Genomic DNA, 26,545 nt, shown 5'->3' with positions numbered 1-26,545 from the left:
TTAAAATATATGATTTTTAAAGGACTGAAAAATAATGTTATCACTTTTAAATTTCAAGGGTATAGGTGTGTATAAAATAAGAGATGTCTGACTACTTGTATATTTGATCTTAATAAAATAAAACAATCTCTCTAAATTCTGTCTTACATTAGAGTTAAAAATACATTCAGTTAAAATTTTGATCAGGTATTTGACGAGAAGTTCCAACAAGCCAGCCACTGCATTTGCCGCAGCTCTGTCTTCAGGCTTCAGCTTCTCGATGTTTTCCTTAGCCAAAAATGCACTAAGTTGTCTCCGGCTCAAAGAATTCAGCAAACAATGGCAAGGCAGATTCACCAGAAATGAACACCTGATTTCCATGACAAATATGGTAATGCTGTATTAGCTAGTGGAGCCACTTTCTGTGTTGCTATGTGGACATATATAGCAACACAAATTGGAATAGAATGGAACCTGTTACCTGTTGGCAGAGTCACCCCAAAGGAATGGAGTGATCAGTAATCATCCCAGCTAGTGTAATACTGAATTGTTTCAAAACCAACTCATAATTGATGCCAAGTAAAAGCACTATGTGCCCATTAAAATACAACATGATTGAAGAAATAAAGTGTATTTGAAACCTTAAAAAATGGTTTTTGATCAAAAAACTTTTTTTAAAAAAAAATGCTTTTTAAAAAACATTATTATTACCTTTTTTTTTTTTTTTTTTTAAGGAGGGCACAGCTCACAGTGGCCCATGTGGGGATCAAACCAGCAACCTTGGTGTTATTAGCACCATGCTCTAACCAACTGAGCTAACTGGGCACCCTCGATCAAAAAATGTGTTGATCATTTCCTTTGTGGGGAGGGGATACCGACAATACCACGTATTGGAAAGCATGTAGAATCTTTGTGATAATGGGTATTGACAGCGGTACGCTGGTAACTAACGATTTAACAACTGAGAAAGAAACCCTGATTTGTAGACATTGCCTGTTGCTGTGGAGTGAATACTTTTACTATGGCTGAACTCTCACACATTGCTGGTAGGAATGTAAATTGGTACAACCTCTTTATAAAACCATTTGATGCTCTCTAGGTATTAAAGTTGAACATATACATATGCTGGGAAATAGCAATTCCACTCCTATATGTGCATCAAAAGATTTATTTTAAAAAAGAATGGAGATCCATTAAATATTTTTGAGGATGAGAATGATAAAAAAAGATTTACATTATTTAGAATAGTCAAAAACTGAAAAAACTAGAATGGATAAATGATCGTGTATTCATGCAATGGAACACTATACAGCAATGGAAATGAACAAGTTGCTGCTACACATAACTACATAGATGGATCTCAAATACAGAAGAGTGTATACCATATAATTCTAACGATATAAAATTCAGAAACTGGCAAAACTATTACATGAGGTTAGAAGTCAGGATAGTGATTGCCTTGGGAAGAATAGAGAGGGTAGTGACAGGAGGCATTTTTATGGAATGGTTGCTTGTATGGACTGAATGTTTGCATCCCCTAAAGTTCGTATGTTGAAGCTCTAACCCCCAATGTAATTGTATTAGGAGATGCGGTCTTTGGTGGGTAATTAAGTTTGATGACGTCATGAGAATGAGGTCCTCATGATGAGATTAGTGCCGTTACAAGAAAAGACCAGAGAGCTTTCCCTCCCCCTTCCCTCTCCACCATGTGTAGACGCATCAGGAAGGCAAGCCAAAAAGAGTGCCCTCACTAAGAACTGAATCTGCCAGCACCTTGATTTTGGACTGCCCAGCCTCCAAAACTGAGAAATAAATGTCTGAAGTACGAGCTACCCAGTCTGCGGTATTTTGTTATAGCTGCATGAGCAGATTAAAACAGTTATGCTTACACTAATGTGTTCAAGTTGTAATGATATATTAAGCTATATATTTATGATTTATGTACTTTTTTGTGTGAGTGACTTCAATTAAAAGCTTATATGTATATTTGCACAAAATGAAACAACTTAACATCATAATCAGAATAAGTCAACTTTTCAATGTCTCTAGTTTATAGGTAAATCTTACTGTATTCATAAATTAAATTATTATTAAATTGTACCATGGCCAGTCAAACACAAAGACAATTTCACCAAGAAAAATTTAGGCTCACAATGAAACAATTCATTTACATACTTAGGAGAAGCCATTCAAGCAAAAATATTTTCTAAATCCCCAAATGCTAATTTTTAACTAACTAGCTCTAAATCTAACCATATCAAAAAAAGTTTCAGTCTCAAAACACAAAGAGTATAGTACCTTCTTAGAAGGAGAAAGTGTTAAATACACATTTAAAGACAAAAACATTCACCGTTAAGAAGACACCTCTAACTTATCTGCTTTTATCTTCCCTCCCCCTCAAAAACCTTCTATTGCCCCATTCTGACAAACATGTCGCTTTATTTCACTGTGGGTATGATATTTCTTGGTCCTCCATCTGCTCCGGGTGAATTAAGGGAATCAGTAGAATCAGAGCATTTCTCAGCTTAACTGGACATCCAGAATCACCAGGCACACATCCAGTTCTGCTTGGAAAGTTACTGGCTATGCCTTCGTATCGAAATCACCTCAGTCTACTTTAGGAGAGGGGGAAAGTTCCTATCTCCAGAGCCTTCAGTTTTCTTATGTTTTTAAACAAAATCTTTGGGCCATTGCCATCAGCTACTCCCACATTTGGCCTCTATAACCATTTCCCTGACTTTTGCATGAAGTTAGGAGAAGCCATACAGCTCCCAGGACACACACACACACACACACACACACACACACACACACACACACAGAGAGAGATCTCCTATGGGCTTGTTTTCCAAACACTTTGAGGCCAACCCCCTGGTAAATAACCTTGCCCTTGATGGATTTAGCCTACATTAATTTTGCCCCATCCAAAATCTGATATTACATAAATTCCAAAAGTGGCCGCTAGAGGGTACTATAACCCCACCTCTGACAGCAATTTGTTGTAGAAGGGCTTCTCTGGATTCCCAAGGGAAGTTTCCTCTTCCTATCTAAGCCACCCATATTTTTCTATCTTATTATTCCTCATACTAAGCACCTAAGGAGGAAATAGGTGACATGAATAAGGAAGGAAGTAGCACCCCTATCTATGCCCCTAGTCTCGCGCCCTTGGTCCCAGGGGCAAGATAGTCTCACGATCCAGGCATTCTTTTCCTCAAGATGTATGTGACTGATGGCAGATGTGTTATTAGTAAGGTTGATCTGACTGTGCTGGATATTTGCCAATGCTCCAAGGAAAAGTCAAAAGGCTGAGTTGGGTCTTGGGTCATCATCCAAACATAAAGGATTTGTCAACCATGGTAGTGCCATCTCCTGACCAGGCTGGGTCCTATCTAGACTAGTTCTGGTCACCGCCACTTCCCTCCTCTGCCTCTTCCTCCTCCCTCCTACACCCCCACTCTTCACAGAACCAGATTTTATTGCTTTCTCTTCCCAAGTTTGTTATATCAAAAATCGTTAACTCACTCAGAGGAATGGGTGACTTAATGCTATTAGCACAACTGCTGTATCTGAGCAAAAACAAAAATGAACAAACTTTTGTAATGAAAACGTTTCTATGACCAATCCTTGCTCACTAATACAGCATTACTGTACATTTAAAAATCAAAACCAACATATCTAAACATAAATATATTCAAGATGGTGGCGTTGACAGGGCATGTTTTTAGGCCACACTACCTTGAATCAAATCCAGGGTTTGCTATTTATTAGCCATGTGGACCTGGGCAAGTTATTTAACCTCTGTGCATCGGTTTCCTGTTTAAAGAGGAAAGTAAGTATCTACTCCACAAGGTTGTTGTAAAGATTAGAAGAGTTAATATATACTTACATGATGAATTATTAGATTGCTGCAAAAGTAATTACGGCTTTTGCAATTATTTGTAATCTTTTTGTTTTTGCAATTATTTGTAACCTTTTAAACCGCAATTACTTTTGTAGCAACCTAATAATATATAAAGTGCTTAGAACTTATCTGGTACTAGTAAGTACTCACTAAGTGTTGGCTATTATTATCTCTTACCAAATCTTGTGAAAAATTCCTCATACATAGACCGACATCTGTTTTATTTTTCTTATATTCCAAGGTACGTGCATCCTAAATGGAATATTAGTAACTTTTCTACATACAACAGGACTGGGTGACAATGAATTGCGTAAGGAGTGTCTGGATGGCACAAATCTGTGTCACATTAGCTAGTGAGGACATTGGGTTATATGCAACTTGGTAAGAGTGATTCTGTGTTGTTGATGACAGAGTCTAGAAAATATTGGATGGCAAATGACTGTGGGAGATGCACACTCTGGATGGAAATGGGTTCAGGATTAATTAAATTGGGATTAAAATAGTTGCAGGACACCACTGGGTTGTATGCGAAATTAGGTTATAGTTGATAAAGGATTTGAGTGACATAGGGTTGTTAGGATAAAGACAAAATCTGAATAAAACCATGTTTTCGTGACAATGGTATTGAGCAATGGTGTGCTGGTAACTGTGTAACTATTGTGTCTCCAAGAAAAACAAGAAACTCTGATTTGTAGCATTTTCATATTCTGTGGTGTAAATACTCCCATAATGCCAATTTAAAGTTTCTGATGAGACATCATGATGAGCCATTTAAGAAGAGCTGAGAAAGAGAAGAGAGACTGGTGTTGAGCTTTGAGCACTTCCACCACTACCAGGCTTGGTAGGAGAGAGGAAAACAGCAAAGGAGACTGAGAAGTTGCTACCAGAGGGAAAGGAATTAAATCAAGAGCCTATGTTGTCAAAAAAGCTAGAGAAAAAAGTGTGATAAGAAGGAGAGTAGTCAACAGACTTGAATATTTCTGAGATGTTAAGACAGATTAGGTAGTTACAATATAGTCACAGAGATGTAAAGTGTAGCATAGAGAATATAGTCAATAATGTGGCAGCAACTGTGTATAGTGCCAGGTGGGTACTAGACTAATCGGGAGGAACACTGCATAAATTACATAAATGTCTAACCACTATGTACACCTGAAACCAATATAAAATAATATTTAATGTCAACTGTAATTGAAAATAATAATAATGATAATAATAATAATAATAATAATAATAATAAACAGATTAGCTCACAGAAACCACTGTGTACCACGATGTCATCCATATCCTTATGGATCAGACACTGTGTCAACTCAGGTTCACCCACAACTGGTGAAGGGGTATGTGTCATCTTGGCCTACTCAGCTGCCCTTCCCTCCTTGGTAACAGCACTCTCTCTCCTGCAGAAAAAAATTTCCTTCCCCAATCAGATGATTCCGATCTCACTCGTGTTGCCCTGCAAAACCACGGGTGATCACATGACCAAAGCTGAGCCAATCAGAGCCAGCCTTCTGAATTTACAAGGGAAAAGTTTATGTCTTGTCCTCTGATATCAGTAAGCCCTGCATGATGGAAGCCTTTTGGAGCTGCTTTTGGCCATGTGGTTTCGTGTAATGGAAGAAGCCTGCCTGCAGTAGCTGTAAGGACAAAGGGAGAGAATGTCTGAATCCCTGAATCTAGCTCTACGGTTCTCCTGTCCAGAGAGGAGTCAATAAACAGCACTTATTATGTGTCAGGCACTATTCTAAACACTATACAAGTAGCGACTCAGTTATCCCAACAACCTTAGTAGGGTGTTGAGTGCTCTGTGTTAGAGATGAGAAAATTTGCCCAAGGTTGCAGAATGCAAGAGTCGGGATTTCCACCTGGGCAGTCTAGCTTCAGGGTCGGCACTCTACATTTGGGCCAGCTAATTCTTTGTTGTGGGGACTGTCCTGTGAGCCGCATCCTGGCCTGTCCCCACTAGATGCTAATAGCACACCTTCCCCCCAGTCATGACAACCAAACATGTCTGCAGACATAGCCAAATGTCCCCAGGGGGTGAGAGGCAAAACTGCCGCCAATTGAGAAGCACTACTGCCGCTCTCCTGCCTCCCAAATTCTGAATGGCTATGATTGAGTTACTCAGATCCTATGTTAGCCACAACTCAGGGTCACCCAATCTGTGTGTCAAATACAAATAACCCAGTGTTCCTCAAACCCTGGATCACCCACAATGCACAGCCACCTAGACTCCGTGTTGTCTACAACCCCATGTCACCTACGAGTCTGTGCCCCAAGACCTCCTGTTACCACAGTGCTGTCATTGAGATCTGCGTAACCCATTACCCAGTGGTCCATACCCTATGTCACCAACCACAGTTTCACGGAGTCAGGGCCACAGAGCTCTTCACAGAGACAAGTCACAAAAAACACACAGAGACAAGGAGACAGAAACAAAGATGCACAACGCAAGGCAGGGAGGGACAGAGAGACCCACAGAAGCAGAGACTCAGAGACAGAGACAAAAAGAGGCCTTGGGCCGGCCTGGGGGCTCAGGCTGTTGGAGCTCCGTGCTCCTAACTCCGAAGGCTGCCGTTTCGATTCCCACATGGGCCAGTGGGCTCTCAACCACAAGGCTGCCGGTTCAATTCCTCGAGTCCCACAAGGGATGGTGGGCTGTGCCCCCTTGCAACTAGAAACAGCCACTGGACCTGGAGCTGAGCTGCCGCTGAGCTCCTGGATGGCTCAATTGTTTGGAGTGTGTCCTCTCAAACACAGGGTTGTCGGTTTGACTCCCGCAAGGGATGGTGGGCTGTGCCCCCTGCAACTAACAATGGCAACTGGACCTGGAGCTGAGCTGCGCCCTCCACAACTAAGATTGAAAGGACAACAACTTGACTTTGAAAAAAGGCCTGGAAGTACACACTGTTCCCCAATAAAGTCCTGTTCCCCTTCCCCAATAAAATCTTTTAAAAAAAAGGCCTGACTCCCCACAAGGCCACAGCTGGTTATGCTAAATGGGTCACTGCGGACCCACAAGTTCCCTCCCCCACCATTATCCCTGTGGATGGGAGGCTAGATTCTGAGGGTAAGGAGCTTAGACCCAGCGTGACAGCTAATCACCCACACGAGGCGTCTCAGTCACCAAGCCCTAAGCAGCCTCACCACCACGTTCACTCTTGTATTACTCCATCAGGCAGTGCACCGATAAAATCTCATTCCTGATACACCACGTGGGGTGGGGGATAGCGGGAGCAAGAGGTCATACCCTCCCAGCCTCCCCTCTAGCCCTGCTACCTGCATGCCAGGAGGAGGCAAGAGACACATAGCAGCATCTAGAGTGTTGGGTGGGGCGGCTTGGGGTTCCCTGGACAGAGAGCTTTAATTTCCCATTAGATTGTCTCAGGAAGGATCTGGCTGAGACCAGAGAAACATCTCTGAGTTAAGAGACATGGTGGAAAGAGGATGGTCCCTCCTCTTCTGGACCTAATCCACAGAGCACGAGCACACACACACACACACACACACACACACACACACACACACACACACACACACACACCTGAGCATTACCAATATGAGAGAATCAGGCCTATGTTTGGGGGCAATAAAAGACTTTAAAGTGCCCTCCCCCCACAATGGCCTGGCCTGGTTGCCATGGTGATGCCCCAGTTGCTCCAGAAGCGGCTGTTAGTCCTTGAAGTGGGGAGTGCTGGGGACAGTGGATCCTTGAGCTGAGGCGGGTTGGGGTGAGAGGTTAGCACTGTCTGGGAACATTCCTGACCATGGAGGAGGGGAGCTAAAAGCCCACGGTTCATCTCCACTCCTGCTTCTCTCAGCTCACGCCCATCTCCACCCACTGCCCTCACCCTCCAGGCTCCTGGTCCTCAGCTGCTCCCTGAGAGGGGCTCTCAGAGTCTGAATCCCCCTGTAGCTCAATGCTAAAGTGCAGGGTTCTGGTGTGAGGGCTGATCAAGGGGCTCAGGTATGTAAGCTCAGGTGGGGATCTCACGCATGTTGCCCCAGGTAAAGGCTCAGAGAGGTTCCAGTGGGGAGGATGGGATGTGAAGGTTTAGCATAAAGGTTCTCGGAAAAAATCCAGGCAACACACCATGCAAGCGTTCAGGTTTGGGGCAGACATGACCGAAACATGACTTGGGCTTCAGTGGGGGTTCAGGGGCAAGGGCCCAAATGTGAGGGCTCAGGTGGGGCTCTGGTGAGGACTTGTGCTGGTGTTTCCTTTTAATGGTAACTTGTTACTAAAAACAACTGTTACAGTACCAAACTTTAGATAAATAACTTTTTGAATGTATAAATTAAAAGGCATTTAAGGTCAGTTACAGTTCTAGAGGTTTCTCTTAACCTCTCTGGGGTTGAGTTTTCTTATCTACAAAATAGTATCCAGCTTGTAGAGTCATTGTGAGGATTAAATGAGTAAACGAATGTAAAGTTCTTGACACAGAATGTACTCAATAAATAATAGCTTTTTTTTTTTTTTTTACAAGTGTGCTTAGAAACAGAAGAAATGAAATGAAGCAAGAACACCAGTAATTGTGTAGAGCCCAGCCAGCCAGCGATGTTATCAGTCCTGGAGGTGGTAACTACTGAAGGATCAATTTTTCTTCTTATTAGGGAAGGCTAGGCTCAACAGGAAAAGGTGACAACATACACATTCCACAAGGGAGAGAGAATGCCTGCAGCCTCTCGAGGAACTGGCTGAAAACCTGTAGCTTATATGCATTCTAATGTAAGCAGTAAAACAAACTTATTAGCCAATAGTACCTTAATAATAACAAAGGGCCAGGACAAAAAAAAGTAAACGCTTTTTAAAAATTGAGATATAATTGATATATAACATTGTGTAAGTTTAAAATGAGCAAAATATTGATTTCATACATTTATATAGCAATATGATTGCCACTGTAGTGTTAGCTAACACATCTATCTGGTGGTGGTAAGAACAATTAAGATCTAGTCTCTTAGCAAGTTTAATGTTTATAATGCATTTTTGTTGTCTTTTTGAAAAAATAAAATTCTAATTCAGTGGTTCTCAAACTTTTTTTTATCTCAGAACCCCTTTAACACTTTTAAAAACAATTGAGGACCCAAAAAGTTTTATTTAAGTGGGTTTTATCTATTGATGTTCATTGTATTTGAAATTAAAACTGAAATTTAAAATATGTATTAATTCAAAATAACAATATAAATGTATTATGTTAACAGAAAAAAAAAACACATGAAAAATAGCTACGTATTTTCCAAAACAAAAGCTTTAGTGAGGACAGTGGCGTTGTTTTACACTTTTGTAAATCTCTTTAATGTCTGGCTTAATAGAAGACAGTTAGATTCTCATATCCACTTCTGCATTCAGTCTTTTGCCATATGAGGTTTTGGTTGAAATATGTGAAGGAAACTCAGCCTCACAATGCATGTAGTTGGGAAAGGAAGAAGCATTTTAATAGCCTTCTCAGTTAATTGTGAATATTCATCTTTGATAATATACCAAAACTTGACAGGTGTAGTTTCTTAAAGGTTAGTTGCAGTGTGGAATCTGAAACTGTATAAGTGAATTTTCCATATTCTGTTACATTAAAATCTATTGCTCAGTCATGCCCTTTGAATGGATCTTTTATTCATGCATGATTTTTATAATATCATGCATTAGTTATTTGGTGCACTGAGAAATATTGATTCACTGAGTTATGCAATCTTCCAAATAGTGAACCATTTCATTTAATAATGGAGAAAAAACAAACCCACACATTCATTAATGTTGTTACCAATCTCAACAAATTTGGGAAGTTTTCAAACTCATGGTAGCAGATAAAAGTTTTCCAAATTCTAATCTTCACTTGAAAGCTCTAATTTCATCATTGGCAACAAACATTTTTTTTCCTTAGAGTGACAGGCTCACTTCATTCACTTTCCAGAAAATCCAGTTCTGAATAACTACTTTTTGTCATTCATTCTTTTAAGTAAAATTATCATTCAGTGAGAAAAGTAACTTTCAGCTCACAACTCAACCATGTAAATACTTTTCCTTGAGATAACAATCACACTTAAGTATGCAGCACACACGCTTTATATATACTTCTCATTTGTCACACAAAATATTAAAGACATGTATTCAAGAGTTGAAAGTTAATAAAATTAATAATTTTACTGCTTCATCAAGGACATTTCTAAGTGAAATGGGCTGTTTTTTGGTTTTGTTTTTGGAGGGTTTTTTTGTTTTTTTAACTGTGCACACATCCTGGCAGAGACGAATACAAGGATTGCTAGTTCAGTTGGGAGCCACGCCTTGATTCCTACTTGGGTGTCAGCAGCCTTACCCACTGCTTCTCTTGCATCATCAGCACAAGTAACTTGGCGAGTAACAATTTAGTATTACTATGAAAATGGTTTTTGCTTTGTGGATCTCCTGTAAGGGTCCTGGAGACCCCCAGAATCTGTAAACACCACCTTGAGAACGAATGAGAACCAATACTCACATTCAAATTAAAGAATTAAAATAGCCATATTTACTTTCCTTTTTAAATGACTTTCTTTTTTTCTTTGAGATATCACTCAAAGGTTTGTAAAATGCTTTCACAAATATCCCATGGAAAAAAAATGAAAACCGACTCCATTTGTGGTACTATTTGCTTTACTTCCACAAAAAAAAAAAAAAAAAAAAAAAAAAAAAAAGAGGTGGGAGAGGGGAGAAAGAGGGACGGAGAAGGCCCATGGGAGTTCTTCAGCATGTGAAGCAATCCATCATGTGTGTCATGGTGAGCAGACACAGTCCTGGGACTGCAAAGGCAAGTGGTGCTGGGAACTCAGGGCCCTCTGTCACCTTCCCCCATACAGTCCCACTAGCCACACACCCCTGCACAACACACACACACACACACACACACACACACACACACCCATGCTGATGAGCCACATACTTTGCCATGGCTAATTTCACACAACGTAAATGACAAGCCCAACCATGGTTATACTCACACAATGCAATCATAAAACCACACGACGGCTACACAAAAAGTCCCAATAGTCAAACACCAACTTTATTGTGCTCAAAACCAATTCAAACTGTTTTATAACTATGAAGCTGGAGAATTTCAACGGCCATACACACCCAATCATAGTTTCACTCAAACTATCAGTCTGGCACATAAAACATCACATCTATGGGGGTGCCATGTGACTATGTATGCATATTGTTCACAAGGTGAGAGCATAGATTTTTGGAGACAGCCCAACCTGGGCTGAAGTTCAAGTTCTATCACTTACTGGTTCTATAACCTTGGGCAAATTATTTAGCCTGAGTCTTAGTTCGAGAAAATGGAGATAATTCCTACCTTTTAAACTTGATGTGGGGATGACATACAATAACTAGATAAGTGACAGCAACTTGTCTGGCCAGAAGTGCCCTGGGGATCCAGCTGTAACTGCCATGTATGGCTTTTGTCACCAGAGGGCACCAGGGCTCCAAGGGGTCCATGGAGGTTGCAGCAGGATACCGTGCTAGAAACGCCAGGATTCCTGGAAAGGATTCCTGAAGTGTGTGCAGACTGGGAAGGTGCGGGGATGTATATGGGGTCATGTAGCCCCATATACACACCCGCAGTGAGACCCAGGCCACCCGAATGTGCTGCAGGGTAAGGTGGGTACCACCTAGGGGGCATCCCGATCTCCTAGGAAGGAGGACGAATACTTCCTCCACAGCAGGACCTCTTCTATGCCTACTTCACACATACTTAATCCTCACAACAATACTATGATTGATAGTCACTACTAATAGTATTTCTACTGAGGAATATTGAGGAAACTAAGGTGCCAGTTTACCCAGCTACTGGGTAGAAGACCTAGAATATGAATGCAGGCAGCCTGGCTTCAGAACCCATGCTCCTAACCACTGCTCTACATTGCTGTCCCAGGGACCCCTCCTCCCCCTCTTCCCGGGGCTCTGCCAGCACTCTCTGACCCCGACTGTCTGCCCTGGAGCTCAGCCAGCCCCAGCTGACCCTTTCTCCTCTTCCAGCCTGCTCTCTGGGCCAGTCCATGGTAAGAGGCTTATCAGGCATGTGTGGGGGACAGACAAGGTAGGGCCCTCGAGCATGGTCTTATCCAGCCCTGCCATCCCCAGCTACTGGGAGTTGTGGGGAGGTGCCAACAGATGGAGCCCCACCCGTCCAGGCAGCCCTACACCAGGAGCCTGGTGTCACTCCCTGTGAAGTCATACTTCCCTATGATGTCATAATTTGTAGTGACATCATTGCTCTGTCCCTCTTTCAAATCTGCAGAGGTGACTTAGATAAGAGTTGGGGAAGTAGAGTCAGACAGGAGCCTACCCAGGCTGCAGGTCAACAGGCCAGGTTGAGTGCACTGGGAAGACGGAGCTGTCAGAGGATCCTCCCCAGGGTGCATGGCTATTTTTGGTGTTGGCTGCTCCATTTATAGCCACCACTCTTCCTGTCTTCCCAAACCAAAGAAGCTTCGGGTCCAGCAGGGGCAAGGGCGGTGGGAGGAATCTCCAGGCCTGTTGCAGGGTGGCTCTGGGGGTCATCCCCCCACTCCCCACAGGGAGGCCTGAGCTTCAGAACCTGGGGGGCAGAGGAAAGAGGGGCCTTATAACCTATCCCTTGGAAACGCAGTGAGGTAGGGAGGAGTTATAAGGATGGCCAGACAGATGGACATAGTCAGACCCGCTCGGACAGTCACACATGTCAACTTGCTGACACAGTCTGTGCTCACAGCCTCACACCAACCCCATTATATGCCAATGGCCATTCATTCTCACAGTCATGACCTTAGCCACACACGGGCCACAGATGGCAACAGGCTGACTCCCGGCGACACATCAACAGGCACACTGTTGCACGACTCATAAAGAAGAGCAGGATCCCCTTTTCTCTCATGGTGGGATTCCTAGAGATTAGCACAAGTCCCAGCACACAGTACCGGTGAGTAAACGGACATTCATTACACAGGTCCCGTGACACGGGTGGAGCTGAGGCTGGAGGAAAAGCCTCAGATCCTCTTGACCTTTCCAGGCCCAGAATGGGAATATCAAAGAAGCACTGGTTCTGCTTCCAGCACCACCCCCAATCCCAACCACCACTCCCCAGACAACACCAGTCACTGAAGGGACCTGAGTCATGCAGGGGCACCACTTCCTCCTCTCCAGGTTCTTTTCCAGTGAATTGGGACACTGGCACTCTGAAAGTTTGCTGTTCAGAACATTGAATGGTCTAGATGTTGAGCACCCTGGGCATTAGGTCTCCTGGGTGTTGGGCACTGGGGTCTCTAGGTATCGAGGGCTCGGGGTTTGGGGTTTTCTACAGTGTGGGGAGCTCTGGCACCCTTGGCATTGGGAATTCTGGATTTCAGAATCTCGAAGGTATTTAGATGTCTGGGCACTGAATGCTCTAGACATTAGGGTTGCCCTCAGGTGGGCCAAAGTCAGTGTTTCCAATGTGTATGCCTAATTTTACCTGGAACCACTGAGGGCCAATCTGGAACTTTGTTCTGAGTCCCATGATTGGTTCATGATGCCCCCATGGACCAGGGCCAGGGAAAGCACAACAGACTGGGCCGAGAGGCACATGGGGCCCCAGAGACAGCTCTTGGATCTAAACCCAAACTAACCTGCTCCTCTCCAGCGGGACAAGGGAGAGAAGGTGCTGGGCACTGACCACTGTGCTCCAACTTCCAGGGAGGAAGAACCTGACAGCATAGCTCCTGGGATTCCAACGAAGTGGAAACCATTGGACAGGCCAGACTGCAACTCAAAGCAATATCCACCCTCCCCCAACTTCTCAGCTGGGTCCTTCAGCACCCCTCCACCAAGGTGCCCAAGGCTGCCAGCTCCTATAGTGCCCTCCAGAAGTGGCCCACATCTGGCCTGATCCCTAATCCCTCCAGACACACTACCCTGATTCTATGAGTCCCAGCAGAGACTTTGATCCTTCAGGCTCATGACAACAAGTGAGGAAACTAGTCAGCTCCGGGGGATCTGACGCTGGATGCAGTCCTCCCAGGAAATAGCACTGTAACTCGAGGCTCTGAGACAACCTTAGATCACAGCAGGTGGCGCCTCGCTGGCTGCCTGCCCCAAGCAGAAGCCGGCCAGAGGGATGTCTGACCCCTGTAGTCCTCCTATCTGTCCTCAGGCCTGAGCCCCCTATTCTCCCACCCCGTGGGCCAGCTGCCCAGGGCCAGGAGCACACAGCTAGGGATGAAGGCTGTCGGAACTCTGACCTAGGCTCAGCCCAGACCTGCCTCCCCTGGGACCTCATTCTGGTTGGGAAAAAAAAACAGCGGCTCTAGTCCCTGTCTTGTGGAAATAGCTTTTCAAATGAAATCTTTTCTCCCAAGCTTCTCGGGATTCAACGCACTATGTGGTTGCCTCAAGCCCTTTCTGGGTCAACATGGGTAAAATACACACATCTGTAAATCTATATGTATACAAATACATTTTGTGTTTTGCCATCTGTTTGTCTAATAAACCCTCATGGGCAACATCTCTAACTTCCCCAAACATCCCAGAGAAAATCTCTTTCCCCTACCCCAGGGGCTAAGGTGCTATGCTGCCTGCCTGACCCCAGATTAATCCCAACTCTCTCTCCTCTCTTCGTAAGGGATGAATCTTGAACACCTGCCCCACCTCTCCTGGGCAGAGGGCCTCCAGGGAGTCTGGCTGTGAGCATACTGAACACCTCTCCTGCCTCCCTTCATAGTCTCTAGGGTAAGGCGGGAAGTCCCACTTTCCCTGGGCCATGACACTTCTCAGAACCTTCATTGACATTCTCAGTGTCTTCTTCTCGGCCCACTGCTACCCCCAGTCTTCTACTTCGAAGGGGAAGGAGGTCATTGTCCCGGCTCCTCTACCAGGGGCCTCTTCCAATAGCCTCCTTCCTGCCTTCCCTGAAGCTTTTTGACAAGCTTCAGAGGGGAGGGAGAGACCAGAAGCAGAATTCATGTCCTGGCAGGAGAGGCTTGGATCAGATATGCCCAGTCCCCAGAATTTGGCACATGCACCACTTATACAGAGCGGCTGCAGTGCAGTGCACATCCAGTCCCTCTTCCACACACACAGATCCCCCTACACAAATCCAGACATAACAGACTGCTCAGGCAGAGGCACAAGCACACTTGCAATTCCTTCATAGGAGAACATAAATCCTGAACATGCGATATCTGCGAGGTTTGGGGACAAAGTGAAAATGAAAATAATCTTGCTGATGAGACCAACACGTGTTCCTAGATCTGATCAAGTCTCCAATGTGAACAGGTTGTGAGTTCCAAGATGGTAGGGCCCTGGGGAACACCTGTGGAGTGCACTGTGTATGACCTGAGAGTCCCATCAGCAGGAAGTATCTGTGCCTGATACCTGCTATCTTGCTCAGTGCCTCTGATTGTAAATTAATAAAGTGGAATCTCACTCGTCAATTGATCTTGTGCGAGTTTGGCGTGTGTGCATCAGTTTCTTGGAGGCTGATTGTCCCCAGGGAACAAACAAAACCTGTTTCCTGACCAGACAACAGTGAGGAATGGACTCAGGATGCAGACGGCCCGTTCCCAAGGATATGCCCCACTCAGGCTGGGACAACAACGGTTCCTCTGGCAGCCAGTATTAACTGGCTCTTCTCCCTGAAAGCTGGTGGCTCTCACAAGGTAAGCAAATGTGGGAGCCTCTTTCCACCACTGCCAAGCATTACTGCCCAGAGGCAGCCTGGAGCTATGTGTTTCACATAGAAGTATCTGCATTACCTTAGCTCATCCTCTCCATTTCTCAGGGGAGGAAACTGAGGTTCACTAAAGCTCCTTTTAATAAAGTCTCCTTTAGCTGATATTGGAACTCCGGTCTGTCTCCCCAGGGAGAGAAGAGGGGGCCCAGGTTGGTGTCTGCAGCCCCTGTAACACAATGTTCAGAGGAGGGTTGACCAAACCAGTGGTCAAAGTAGGGTCCCTGGAGAAAGGATTACCCCCAGAATTCCAGTTCCAAGAAGTACGACCCAGGCCTTACCCATCTGTGCCCACAGTCCCTAGCTGCGCTGCTCCAAAGGGAATGGAATTTACTCTGACTTCTCTCTAGGGGGAACGCAGGCGCAGAAGGCCGGGGGCCTGGCAGGCTAACTCGAGACCCAGCCCCCCGAAGTGCCCCAGGCCTTCTGGCTTTATTCCAGCCTAGCCCAAAGGGGACGACATCTGCTTTCTCCAAGGGCTCCAGCTGGAGGAACCGAGACGGGGGATCCTTTGTGGAGCCCACTCCCAGGGGTTCGTGGGGATCAATCATCTGAAAGCTGGAGCGACTTGTAATTTTATTCCCTGGGAGGAGGAGCCTGAGAAGTCGGCCAGGAGGGTGGGGATGGGGGGGTTGGGCAGCCAGGGGAGCAGTTCAGGGAGGGGAGGGACTTGGCTAGGTCTCCCCAGCCTTCTCCACTCTCCAAACTTTCACCAAACTCTTGGCCCCTGCCTCCCCGAAACCAAAACACAACAAGCTCTGGACGAGCGGCGAACAGCGCGGCGGGGCGGGCTGACTCCGGGCGGCACCGAGCCTCAGGAGGCTGATGCAACTTTCCCTTTAAGAAAGCCACCTGGGCGCACCGCGGTGCGGACCCAGCACGCCTGGGCTGGGGGCTGCAGCATGGTAAGGGGGCTGAGGGAAGCGGGCGCTGCGGCCCGCACCTCTGTCTGTCTTGCCGTCGGTCTGGGTGTTTGGTGGCTCCGCAGGACTGAGCCCCAGGACTAGAGTGCGTGCGTGCGTGTGCGTGTATGTGTGTGTGTGTGTGTGTGTGTGTGTGATCGCGCAAGCATGCGGGCATCTGTGGGTAAGAGTGTGGGTGCATGCACGGGGATGTCTGTCTCGCCGCAAAAGTCGGGGTAGGTGCGCGCGTCTGGGTGTCACCACTGTCACCAAGAAGCCGAAGCGGGCAGGAACGGCCGCTGAGGGTGGGGGGCCGCTCCTGGAGTGGGGGCGCTGCGTGCCGACGCCGGCTCGGTCGGGGGCGGCGGGCGCAAAGCTCTGCTGGTAGCACCAGAACCAGAGTCTGTCACCGTCCGTCTGAGGCGCCAGTGGGTCTGCGCGCCGGGGTCTGCGGGGGCCGGGAACCCGCAGGCCGTGTCTGCGCCCCGAATGCGGGCTCCGAATCCATCTCCTCGCACCGCCGGATGTCCTGGCTGCCTATCTGGCCCCTGCAGCCGGCCTGCCTCCCTATCTGCCCGCCCACTTGCTGGCCCTTGCAGGTTCCCGCGCGCCCGCCGGCCCCGGGAAGCCGCGCCTGGGGTCCTGGCGCCCTCGGGTTCTCTTTGTCTGCGACTCCCGGCCACGGCTTTGGACAGAGACTATGGCCGTGGAGTTCTCTGTGGGCTGCTACCCTGGGAAGAATCCGCGCGCTCCCCAACCCAACCTTTATTCTGTATGTTTGTAGGGCGGGCCTGGGCGGCCACAGGTGAGGGCAGAGGCCTAGCAGCCCGGGGCGCCCACCCCCAGCTGGCGTCCGGCACTCTTAAGCCTTGGCGGGGCGGGAGAAGGCGGTGGGGCCAGGGCCAGACCGGAGGGGGGTTTGCCCAGAAGGCCGGGAGGGGCCGGAGCCGGCCCGGGGGCGGGGCAAGGGGGCGGGTACCTGGGCGCCCCGGTACTTTTCCACGGCAGGGGGCGGGGGCGGGGCCACCGCCTCCGCACCAGCCGAGAGGCCTACACGTGGTGGCTGATGTAACACCCGCCCCTCCCATACTCCTTGCACCCCGATTAAAGCAGACGCGCCCCGCTTCGAAGAATCGGGGCGCTCCGGGTGGTGCCGCAGCCCCGAAAGCGACCGCGCCCCTCCCTGCCTACCAGCTGGGCCTCCTCTCAGTCTGCGGGCCGCTTCTTAAAGGAGCCGCGCCTCCTTTCAGGCCTGCTTTCCGCAGACCACGCCTTCTCTCTGGTTACTCTTAAAGGAGCCAAGTCCGGCTCTCTGACAGCTCCCGCACAAAGCCTGGGTCTATTTGCTGAAAGAAGCCTGATGCTGCTGCGGCTGCTAAATGATAAAGGTTGGGGGGCGAAGAAGGTTGGAGAAGGAGAGAAAGACCTGGAGGTTAAAGACTCCCAAAGTGAGGGAGTATCAGAAGGTTAGAGAGTAGTGGGTGAGGGGACTGGTTCTAGGGACTAATAAGCGACACTGAGCATGCCCAAATGTTTACAAGGACCTCAGAGAAAACGCCCCCTTACTTGGCTTATGCTGCAACTGAGGCGGTACCGTTCAGTGCCCATCCCTGGGGACACAGAAAAATCACACCCCTGCCCCGGAAGATCTCTCCAGCTGGTGGGGAGCTACATTTGGATACAAGAAAACATGCCGCAACACTACGTGTGATGAGAGTATTAATCAGATGTACAGCGTGCCTTGCGGGTACAGTGGAAAGGTTGCAACTGGAAGGAGAAAGGGCGGCTTCTTGAAGATAATGGCGCTGGGACAGGTTTTGAAGATGGATAGGATATATACAGATGGAAATGGAGACAGGGGTGTTCAAGGAAGCGGGAACCACCGCAGCAAAGGCAAGGAGGCAAGAACCCTCTGGGAATGATGAATAGTCCCACAAGTGGCCGTGGGTAGCTGACCGGGGCTCCAAGCAGAACCAAGGGCCCTTCCCTGCTCCCACAGTCCCTCCACTCCCTACATCCCAATGAATGGAGATTATGCTTCCTTCTCTTTCTCTTAAAGTGTGAGGTCCTTGAGGGCAGGGAAAGAACCTATCCCCTTTCCATCCCCAGAGAGGACGCCAGGGCTTGGCCCAGGTGGACCTTTAAAATTGATTAACAGTCCTGTTTGCGGGGAGAGGAAAGACTGAGCAATGAGACTGTAAAGGTGGTCTGGGTCCTGTGATTACCCTCTCACCATCTGCCCTTGGGAGGCTCACAAGCAATGCAAACCCAACTTGCTCAACACAGTTATCCTCCCCGCACTGTCTCTGGGACTCGCACTGGCTGCTTCCTATTGCACCAGCAGAAACCAAAGACCTTCCGTTTCTCTCACTCCCCAAGACCAATTCATCACCAACTCCTACCAATGTTACCTTCTATATTTTTCTCAAATCTGTATACCTTCCTATCAAAGCTCCCTCATCTCTGGCCGGGCCTATTCCTGATTGATTTCCTCTCTTCCACTCTCCCTTCCCTCCAGTCCTTTCTCCATGTTCTATGTAGGGTGTTTTTAAAATACATAGCCCACCAAGTGCTCCTCACAGTTACAACTCTGCTTTAGAGCCTTCAATAGCTACCATTGCCTTCAGGATAGAGACCAAAATCCAGGCCCCAAAGGCCCAGACCCTGCATCTTTGTCCACCGTCAGATTGCGCCACTTTCTCCCTGGCTCTCTGAGTCCCAGCCTCTGGGTCATTCCATACACTATTTCATTTGCTTGAATTTTTCTTCCTCTTCCCTTCCTCACTGTTACCACATTGCCTAATTCACTGCTTCTGACCTTCAAATATCACTTCCTCAGGGAAGCCCTCTGTACTCTCAGACAGGTCAGACCCACCTACTGTGGACTCTCACAAAAGGATCTTTCTCCTTCACACCCTTTATCTCAGTCTTTAACTGTATGTATTTAAGACATCAGTGCCACTGTCCTCCCTATCCTGTAAGCTTCCGGAGGACAGAGACCAATGAGTTCTTGGTGCTAGCATAAGTCTGGCCCAGAGAAAACCTGAAATAAATATTTGTGGAATAAATGAATTGAATTGTGGTCAGCCTCAAATGCCTGCTAAACAATTTAGGCCATATCCTGTTGGTTGTGGAGAACTATTGGAGAAAATCAGGGCGTTGGGAAGATTAATGGATTTGAGGAGAGGAAAATATGGAGAACTTGCAGTTAAGTCAAAAATGAAGCAGAAGCTTCAGAATTTACAAAGGAAATATTAGTAGCCCCATCTTCCAAACTGAGAACACCGAGGCTCAGAGAGGTTAAGTAACTTGCCTGAAGTCATACACCCAGTGAATGGCAGAGCCAGAATTCCAGCCCAAGGCTACCAGGTCCCAGAACCCAAGCTCTTCTTCACATGCTGACCTGAGTCCTGCCCACTGCTTGGCAATGGTGGCCCCTATGTGGGTTAGAGGCAGGTCTGGTGCCTGGGTAATGTGGATCTCCAACATCTAGAAGAGAGCCTAGCATGTCATGGGCATTCAGTTGGTACTTTTTTAATGGATGGATGGGGCCGTTTAATAGTAATGTCAGAAGCTGGGGAAGCAGCAAAGTTTTATGCCCAACTCATTCTCCTAGAGTGGCCACCAAGTAGTCTTTTCCACACTAATATATAAGAGCCTTGAGGGCATGGACTGCGTTTGCAGTCAGTGCTCGGGGAAACTCTAGGTGAGAACACTCTGTAACCTAAGTTCTAGGGCAGTGTCCTCAGTTTACTCCCCTTCCCCTGACCAGAGGGCATAATGATTCCCAACCCATGAGGTGCCTCTAATGCCATCTGTTGTTATTACTGTCAACACTGTCGTTATTTGTTGGTTGACAGAGGGACAGCTTTTGGGGAAGCCAAATCTAGAGCTTACAGCTTGGAGGGAGGGGTGCGGTGAGTGAGGGGGCCAAGGCTATGTATGATCTGAAGGGAGCACTTCCGATCATACACCAGCACTTCTCCTGACTGCCCCAGGAGAACAAAGCCATGAGCAGGGACCTCTTTAGGAGGACACTTTGAGAGGCAGAGAGGCCAGCTTGGTTGACAAAAGGCGAATGGTTACAAGTTACATGCTCAGCTGCCTCAGGCCATGCAGAAGACCTAGTGACCAGGGCAAAGGCCTAAGGAAGCCAAGGCTGATTTGCATAGGCAAAGAACTTCTTCCTGGTTTCTTCTAGCCTTCCAAAGACTTCCTGGGCCTGTGGGTCAGAGGTGGCCCTTGACAGATGGCTGTGGGTGGGTCAGAGTGACAAAGAACAGCCTTTGGGGTAAAGTTTGCTTCCTAGGAGGGTAGGGAGGGCCCAAGAAGCAGAGCCCAATTCTTCCTGGGACCAGGCCCTATGGAGGTTGACTGTCCTTGTCTATCTGACCCAGCCAGGTTTTTCTTCCTCTGAGAGAATTCCTCGAGGCTCCCTAAAGGTTGATTTCTTTCCTGTGGCCTGTCAAAAACAACCCTCTTCCATCTGCGTCTAACGTTAAACCTGTATACACCAGCATGGCCGTTTGCCTGCTCCTTCGGTTTGCTTGCTGCCCCCTTCAGCTCACCAGCACCATATTGCCTCTCAGATTCTTCCTGCAAGATCTTGGCTGACCTGGACCCTCATTCCAGTGGCTCAGCCTTACCCATTTCCCTTCAATTCAGTTCAACCCACACTTCCTGTAAGCTGAACACTGTCCTAGGTGCTGGGCACTGAGGGGTAAATGAAACACAGCCCTCAGATAGCCCACAGACTCATGGTTGACAGCCTTAAATGCAAATTAGTCTAATATGACTTGATAAGAATACTAGTAGAAATCTGCCCAAAACAGAAAGGAGGAAGCAATTTATTCATTCTGCTGAGGGAGAGTGTCAGGAAAGGCTACAGAGAAGAGGCGACACTTCAGCACAGTCCTAAAGAATTTGTAGAATTTCACCTGGTGAACAAGAGGGAAGGTATTGCAGGCAGGGGACAGCCTGAGCAAGGGCAGGGAAGCATGCCCGCACATGGTGGGTTTGGTGTGTCCAAAGCTTATGGTCCAAGTTAGTGACATAACAAGCCCAACTGCCCTGGAGCCCAAGCTGAGTGGCACCAGGATAAGGAAGGACCATCCTGGCTGTCTGGCTGCCGTAAGTATGCTGATCCAAGCACACTCCCCTTCAGGGGAGAGGTTGAAGCCATTCACGCAGATGATGAAGGAATTGGACCCAGTTCAGTTCTGTGTTCATTTTTCATCTTTTATAGAATTGGGCATCTGGAGAGTCAAAAATAGACCTTTGCCCATTGGGACAGGAAGACTGGATGCAGGGGAAGGGTTGGGAGAGGATCTAGGGACATCCAGAAAGGAGCAAGATGAGAAGTGGCTTAGCAGAGGGATGGCCAGGGTGGGAGGGAAGTGAAGCCTGCCATCCGGTGGTCTGGACCCTACACTACTTGTTCTGGAGAGCCCTGAGGGCCATACATGTCCTGTCCCTGCCTGCCCTGGCTTGGTCCTCACCCCATTCTCTGCTCTCTCCACAGCTCTTGAGTTCTGTGGCCTGAAAGGTGCTGGAAGCAGAACGTGTGATTGTGGCCTGGGACTCCAGAGCCCCAACCCACTGCCACCATGGTGGGAAAAGGTGCCAAAGGGATGCTGGTGAGTACAGAGACCAGACTGCAGGGAGGAAGGGGGACAGGAGCGCTGTCCCCTCTGGGGCCTTCTTCCAGTCGCTTGCCAGGACAGGAGAGCCTAGGAGGCTCAGTGGGGCCCTGAGTCTGGCGCCGCTAGGACTCCTGAGTGCTAGGCTTATCCCAGGCCTGGGCAAGCAGCTTCTCCCCTGGCAGGTTACACTGCCACAGCTCCGAGCGCATAGCAAGCCAGATTCTGCCACACAGCCTGCTAAGGCATGCCAGGAGGCAGGAGGCCCACTCAGCATCCTGTCACAAGAGACACCCTGGAAAGAAGGCTACAGCTGTTCCTGCTGGAAGGACAGTGGGACCCCTGGGGCTATCCTGGGGCTGGGATACCCCCGCCCCCACCCAGTGCTCTGTCTGCCGCAGGGAGTGTTCACTTTGGGCTGATCAAGGGGTCCTCTGTCCCTGTCAGGTTTTTCTCTACTTCCACTCTGATAAGTAACATAGAACATTTCGTTTGACTCCTCTCTTGAGTCCTCTCAGAGAACCTCCCCTTCCTCCTTCCCAAGCCATGGCCCGTTCTTTGCCCACTGCCTCAGAGCACAAGAGAGGCGGTGGTGAGGGGCCGTGAGAAGCAGAGGGCAAGAGCAGGGCTCGGTGAGCGCTTTGACTCACACTGATGGACGGAGCAGGGCAGCACTGGCAGCAGGAACCAGGGAAAACATGCCAGATCCTACTCCAGGGCAGCGGTTGTGTGTCTCCTCTTGGGATCTTGCCTCGGACAAACTAGGCTGGGTGCTGTCAGAGGAGAAAGCCAGTGACGAGCATGGCCCCTGCCTTGACCCCTCTCTTTCCCACATCAATTTCTTCTGCTGCTTTTCTCATTTAGTGAAAGGTGGATTGGCCTAGGGTCTCTGCTGAGCCCTCCCAAAACAAGCCATCTAGCATCAAACATTTCTGGGACTCAAAGGACCTGGCCCACAGAAATGATTTGGGGGAGGGGGATAGGCGATTCTACTCCAGGCTCCGTCCCCTCCATCCTGCCCCTTAGGCCTGCTCTAGTCTGGTCCCATCCTGGTTGGAACAAGTCTGAATGAACAAAGCTTCTGCAAGTATTCCCGAGACGTCCGGATCTCTGGGTGCTCAGAAATAGGCAGAGATGGAGGTCTCATGACCTAAACACTTGCTAGGAGTGGATGCTGTGATAGAACCAAGAACGGCCTCCCCTTTCCCAGAGAAATCTTGGAATTGCCATGGGCCTATTGAGGAAGTGGGGTGTGGCTCTGCCTCTTCCTACTTGGAGATTCCGAACCCCATGAAACCTAAGAAACCCTCTGTGTACTCCCTGGCTGCGCTTCTTTCTCCAGAGTGACCCTGAAAGCACTGGGGCGAGCAAGCAGGAGAGATGTGGGACCCACGTGGGCCGTAGGGAGCATGAATCACAATGTCCCAGAAACCCTGGCGGAGCTGAGTTTCCCGGAGCCTCAGGCCAGCCGGGCTGTGGAAGGGAATGCTGCCTTGGGACTCGGTTCCCAGCACCAGGATGTGCCTAAAGATAGCTGGGGCTCGCTTTCCTCGTGCCCTCTGCCCTTTGGCTTCTGCCCGCTGCTGCTGCACTTGAGGCTCATAGCATCTGTCCCCTGGGCAACCCCGTGGTTGCTCGACATTCTGTTCTTGCCTCTTTTTCAGTTCTGCTGATGACCTTGGGCTACGCTATTCCGCTGTTCTTGGGCCCCGTTTGGAACTGAAGCCTCCTCCATTCACTGCTTGTCTCTAGGATACAGCCTCTGAGGAGCGCTCTCTTTCCTAGCTAACCTAGGTAGCTCGGCCAGAACTTTATTAGGTGCTGCGTTCTCCTAAGAACAAATGGCTAAGGATGCTTCTTTCAGACATACCCCTTCTCTAGATGCCATGGTAAGACAGGACAGAGGGCCATGCTTAGAAGCCAGTGACACTTGGACCATCCCAGGTCTGTGGCTTCTGTCACTGTTTGTGCCCTGGTAGGCAGATGGTATCCTCATTTCCATCCCCCCTGACCCCAGGTTTGGGAGTGAGGACATGGGCCCCCCCAGGTCTCTTCAGTGTTCACAGATACCGTGTGTTATCCTGGGGGCTTCTGCCGGGCTCTTCATGTGGCAGGCGCCCCATGGAGGAGCAAGCCACTTCCCAGCACGTGCCCAGGCCCACATGCCTGTTGCACGTGTCCCTCCCCCACTCCCAGCCCAGATGGTCTCTGCCAGGCCAGCTCAGCTGCCTCCCTCACGCCTCAGCAGCTCCTAGGACAAGGCTGTGCAAGAACCCAGCTGGCCAGGGTGCCTCCAAGCCTGGGAGCAGCTGGGATGCTTAGGGGCACTGGGGGTGGGTGGGGTGGTCCTTCCATGGAGACCTACGTAATATCTCCATGTGGGGTGGGGCTGCCAGGGGCTCAGAGAACAGGAAGCTGGAGGAGAGGAGCCCAGGACAGGAGAGCCCCACTGAGTCAGTTTTAAACCTCCAGGCTTACACCAAGTTCACAAGCTGGCTGGCTCAGTCCCCTCCCCCATGCCCACTCCCCACTCATACAGTGTCTTGGGCAGCAGAGGCCTTGGTGAGCCTCTTTGGTTGCTCTCCATGTCTTTGAGCTCCCTGGTTGCTTCCGCACTGGGAAGGTTCGTGACGAATAAGAGCAGAGTCACCTGGGCTAGGGCCATGAATGCCAGAGCATTTAAGTCATCCCAGAAGGCTTTGCAAGCACCACAGGCCACCTGGGGCCGTCCCGCCCTGGCCTGTTTGTTCTATTCTGCTTTGAAATGAAGACTTGGACGTCTTTTGTCTGCAGCATCTATTCCAGGGCCTGGCACACAGTGGGTGCTCACCCAGCCCAAGTCCTGGCATGTAACAAGTGCTCAACTAGCATCGGCTTGGCATATATTGGGCGTTCACCAAGCACAAGGCTTGGCACACGTTGGGCATCCCTTGGTAGAAGGTCTCACCTACTAGGCACGCACCTAGCACGAGTTCCAGCATGTGGCAAGTGCTCCGCTAGTAACAACTTGGCACACATTGAGCACTCCCTTAATATAGAGGCCACTTGTTGCACAGTGGGCACTCATCTAGCACAGTGCCAGGCACACAATGGGTACTTACCCTACTCAGGGCTAGGTAGACACTGGGTCCTCACCTGACATAGCATTTGGCATACGTGGGACACTCACCTAGTGCAGGACCTTGCACACCACAGGGGCTCACTGGCATGGGGCTGACACACAGTGAGTGCTTTCTCAATACAGGTCCTGGCACATAGTGGATGCTTTCTTTATGTAAGGCCTAGCACAGCGGGGGTACTCTCCTATCCAGGACAGCCTAGATGGTCCTAGAGGTACAACCCCCCTTCCCCAGTGAAATGGACAACATCTAGATCCAAAGGATAAGGCCCAGCCTTCCTCAGGCTTCCTCTCTGGACCGAGGACCCTGCCTGCCCTTCCCCTTGGTCTTCTTCCCCTCCCCACTCTCCCTGGAGCCCACCTCCTCAGTTCTGGGCGCTCCCCACCCCTCATGCAGCTTCCCGGCAGCCCTCCCCCCACCCCCAGAAGTCCTAGCTCAGCAGGACCTTCCCCCAGAGTCACAGGGCACAACAAGCCCCTCGACTCCTTACCCCTCTGGAAGCATGCCCACTCTTATTAAGAAAAGTCAGAGGTGGGGGCTGGGGGAGCCAGCCTCCCTAAGTGGGGCTGGAGCAGTTGGATCCCACTAATGAGGCCTCATTACAGCCAGGGCCCAGCTGGGCTGCTGCCGCCTCCTGTCCCCATGGCCAGAGCCAGAGAAAGCCGTCCAGCCAGGGCTGCCTGTTCTGGGCACCCAGCCCAGGCCAGGGCAGCCAGAACCCCGAGCCCACCCTGGGTGGAAGAGAGCATTTGGGCATCATGGGTGACCGGGCCTTCCTGGAGCCGGTGGCCGAGCCAGGGCCTTGGCCCTCAGTCTGTGCCTGCAGGAAGTCAGCAGAGCGTGTCTGGGGAGCTGGCTGCACAAGGCTGGCCCAGTGAGCCGCTGAGTCAGTGGAGTCCGAGGCCATTCTTAGAATACTTGCTTGAGCCAAGGCTTGCCCCCCAAAATGAGGATAATAATATACCTCCCTCAAGGGGTTGTTGGGAGAATTAAATGAGTTAATATATATATAAGATGTTTAGGAGAGTGTCTGGCTCATAGTAAACACTTAATATGTGTTAATCTGTTACTATTATTACTAATGCTCACTAGATTCAATAATGGGTGGATATTATTCCCATTTTAGAGATGAAGAAACGAGATGTTAAGTGACTTGCCTAAAGATATCTATGGTGGGAAACTGGCAGAGCTGGGCTTTGAACCCAGGCCTATCTGATTCTAAAGCCTGTGTCCTTTTGATTTCAATGTCATCCTGCCATGTTCCCTTTGGGGTCTCCACCCTTACCAA

General features: G+C 48.8%; 1 protein-coding gene and 1 pseudogene across 4 annotated transcripts in view; both read left to right on the top strand.

The window, feature by feature from the left end:
• The first annotated feature begins 259 nt into the window (after window positions 1-259).
• LOC117027674 (cytochrome c oxidase subunit 7B, mitochondrial-like) lies at window positions 260-501 on the top strand (annotated as a pseudogene).
• A 15,773-nt stretch (window positions 502-16,274) lies between these two features.
• SLC6A9 (solute carrier family 6 member 9) overlaps window positions 16,275-26,545 on the top strand; it is a 30,523-nt gene continuing 20,252 nt past the window's right edge. The window contains exons 1-2 of one of the 4 annotated variants that reach the window (XM_033114914.1): window positions 16,275-16,502; window positions 22,021-22,135. Coding sequence is in view for 2 of the 4 variants with exons in the window: in XM_033114909.1 (XP_032970800.1) it covers window positions 22,106-22,135 (30 nt within the window). In the remaining 2 variants the exon portion in view is untranslated. Of the gene's footprint in view, window positions 16,503-16,685; window positions 16,736-22,020; window positions 22,136-26,545 lie in introns of those variants that run through there. The other 3 variants (XM_033114909.1, XM_033114910.1, XM_033114913.1) reach the window with 3 other exon arrangements.

Source organism: Rhinolophus ferrumequinum, chromosome 9 (genome assembly GCF_004115265.2).
Source record: "Rhinolophus ferrumequinum isolate MPI-CBG mRhiFer1 chromosome 9, mRhiFer1_v1.p, whole genome shotgun sequence".
NCBI classification, from domain to species: Eukaryota; Metazoa; Chordata; class Mammalia; order Chiroptera; family Rhinolophidae; genus Rhinolophus; species Rhinolophus ferrumequinum.
Note: the sequence above shows the minus strand (reverse complement) of the source record. Positions and strands in the feature narration are given on the sequence as shown.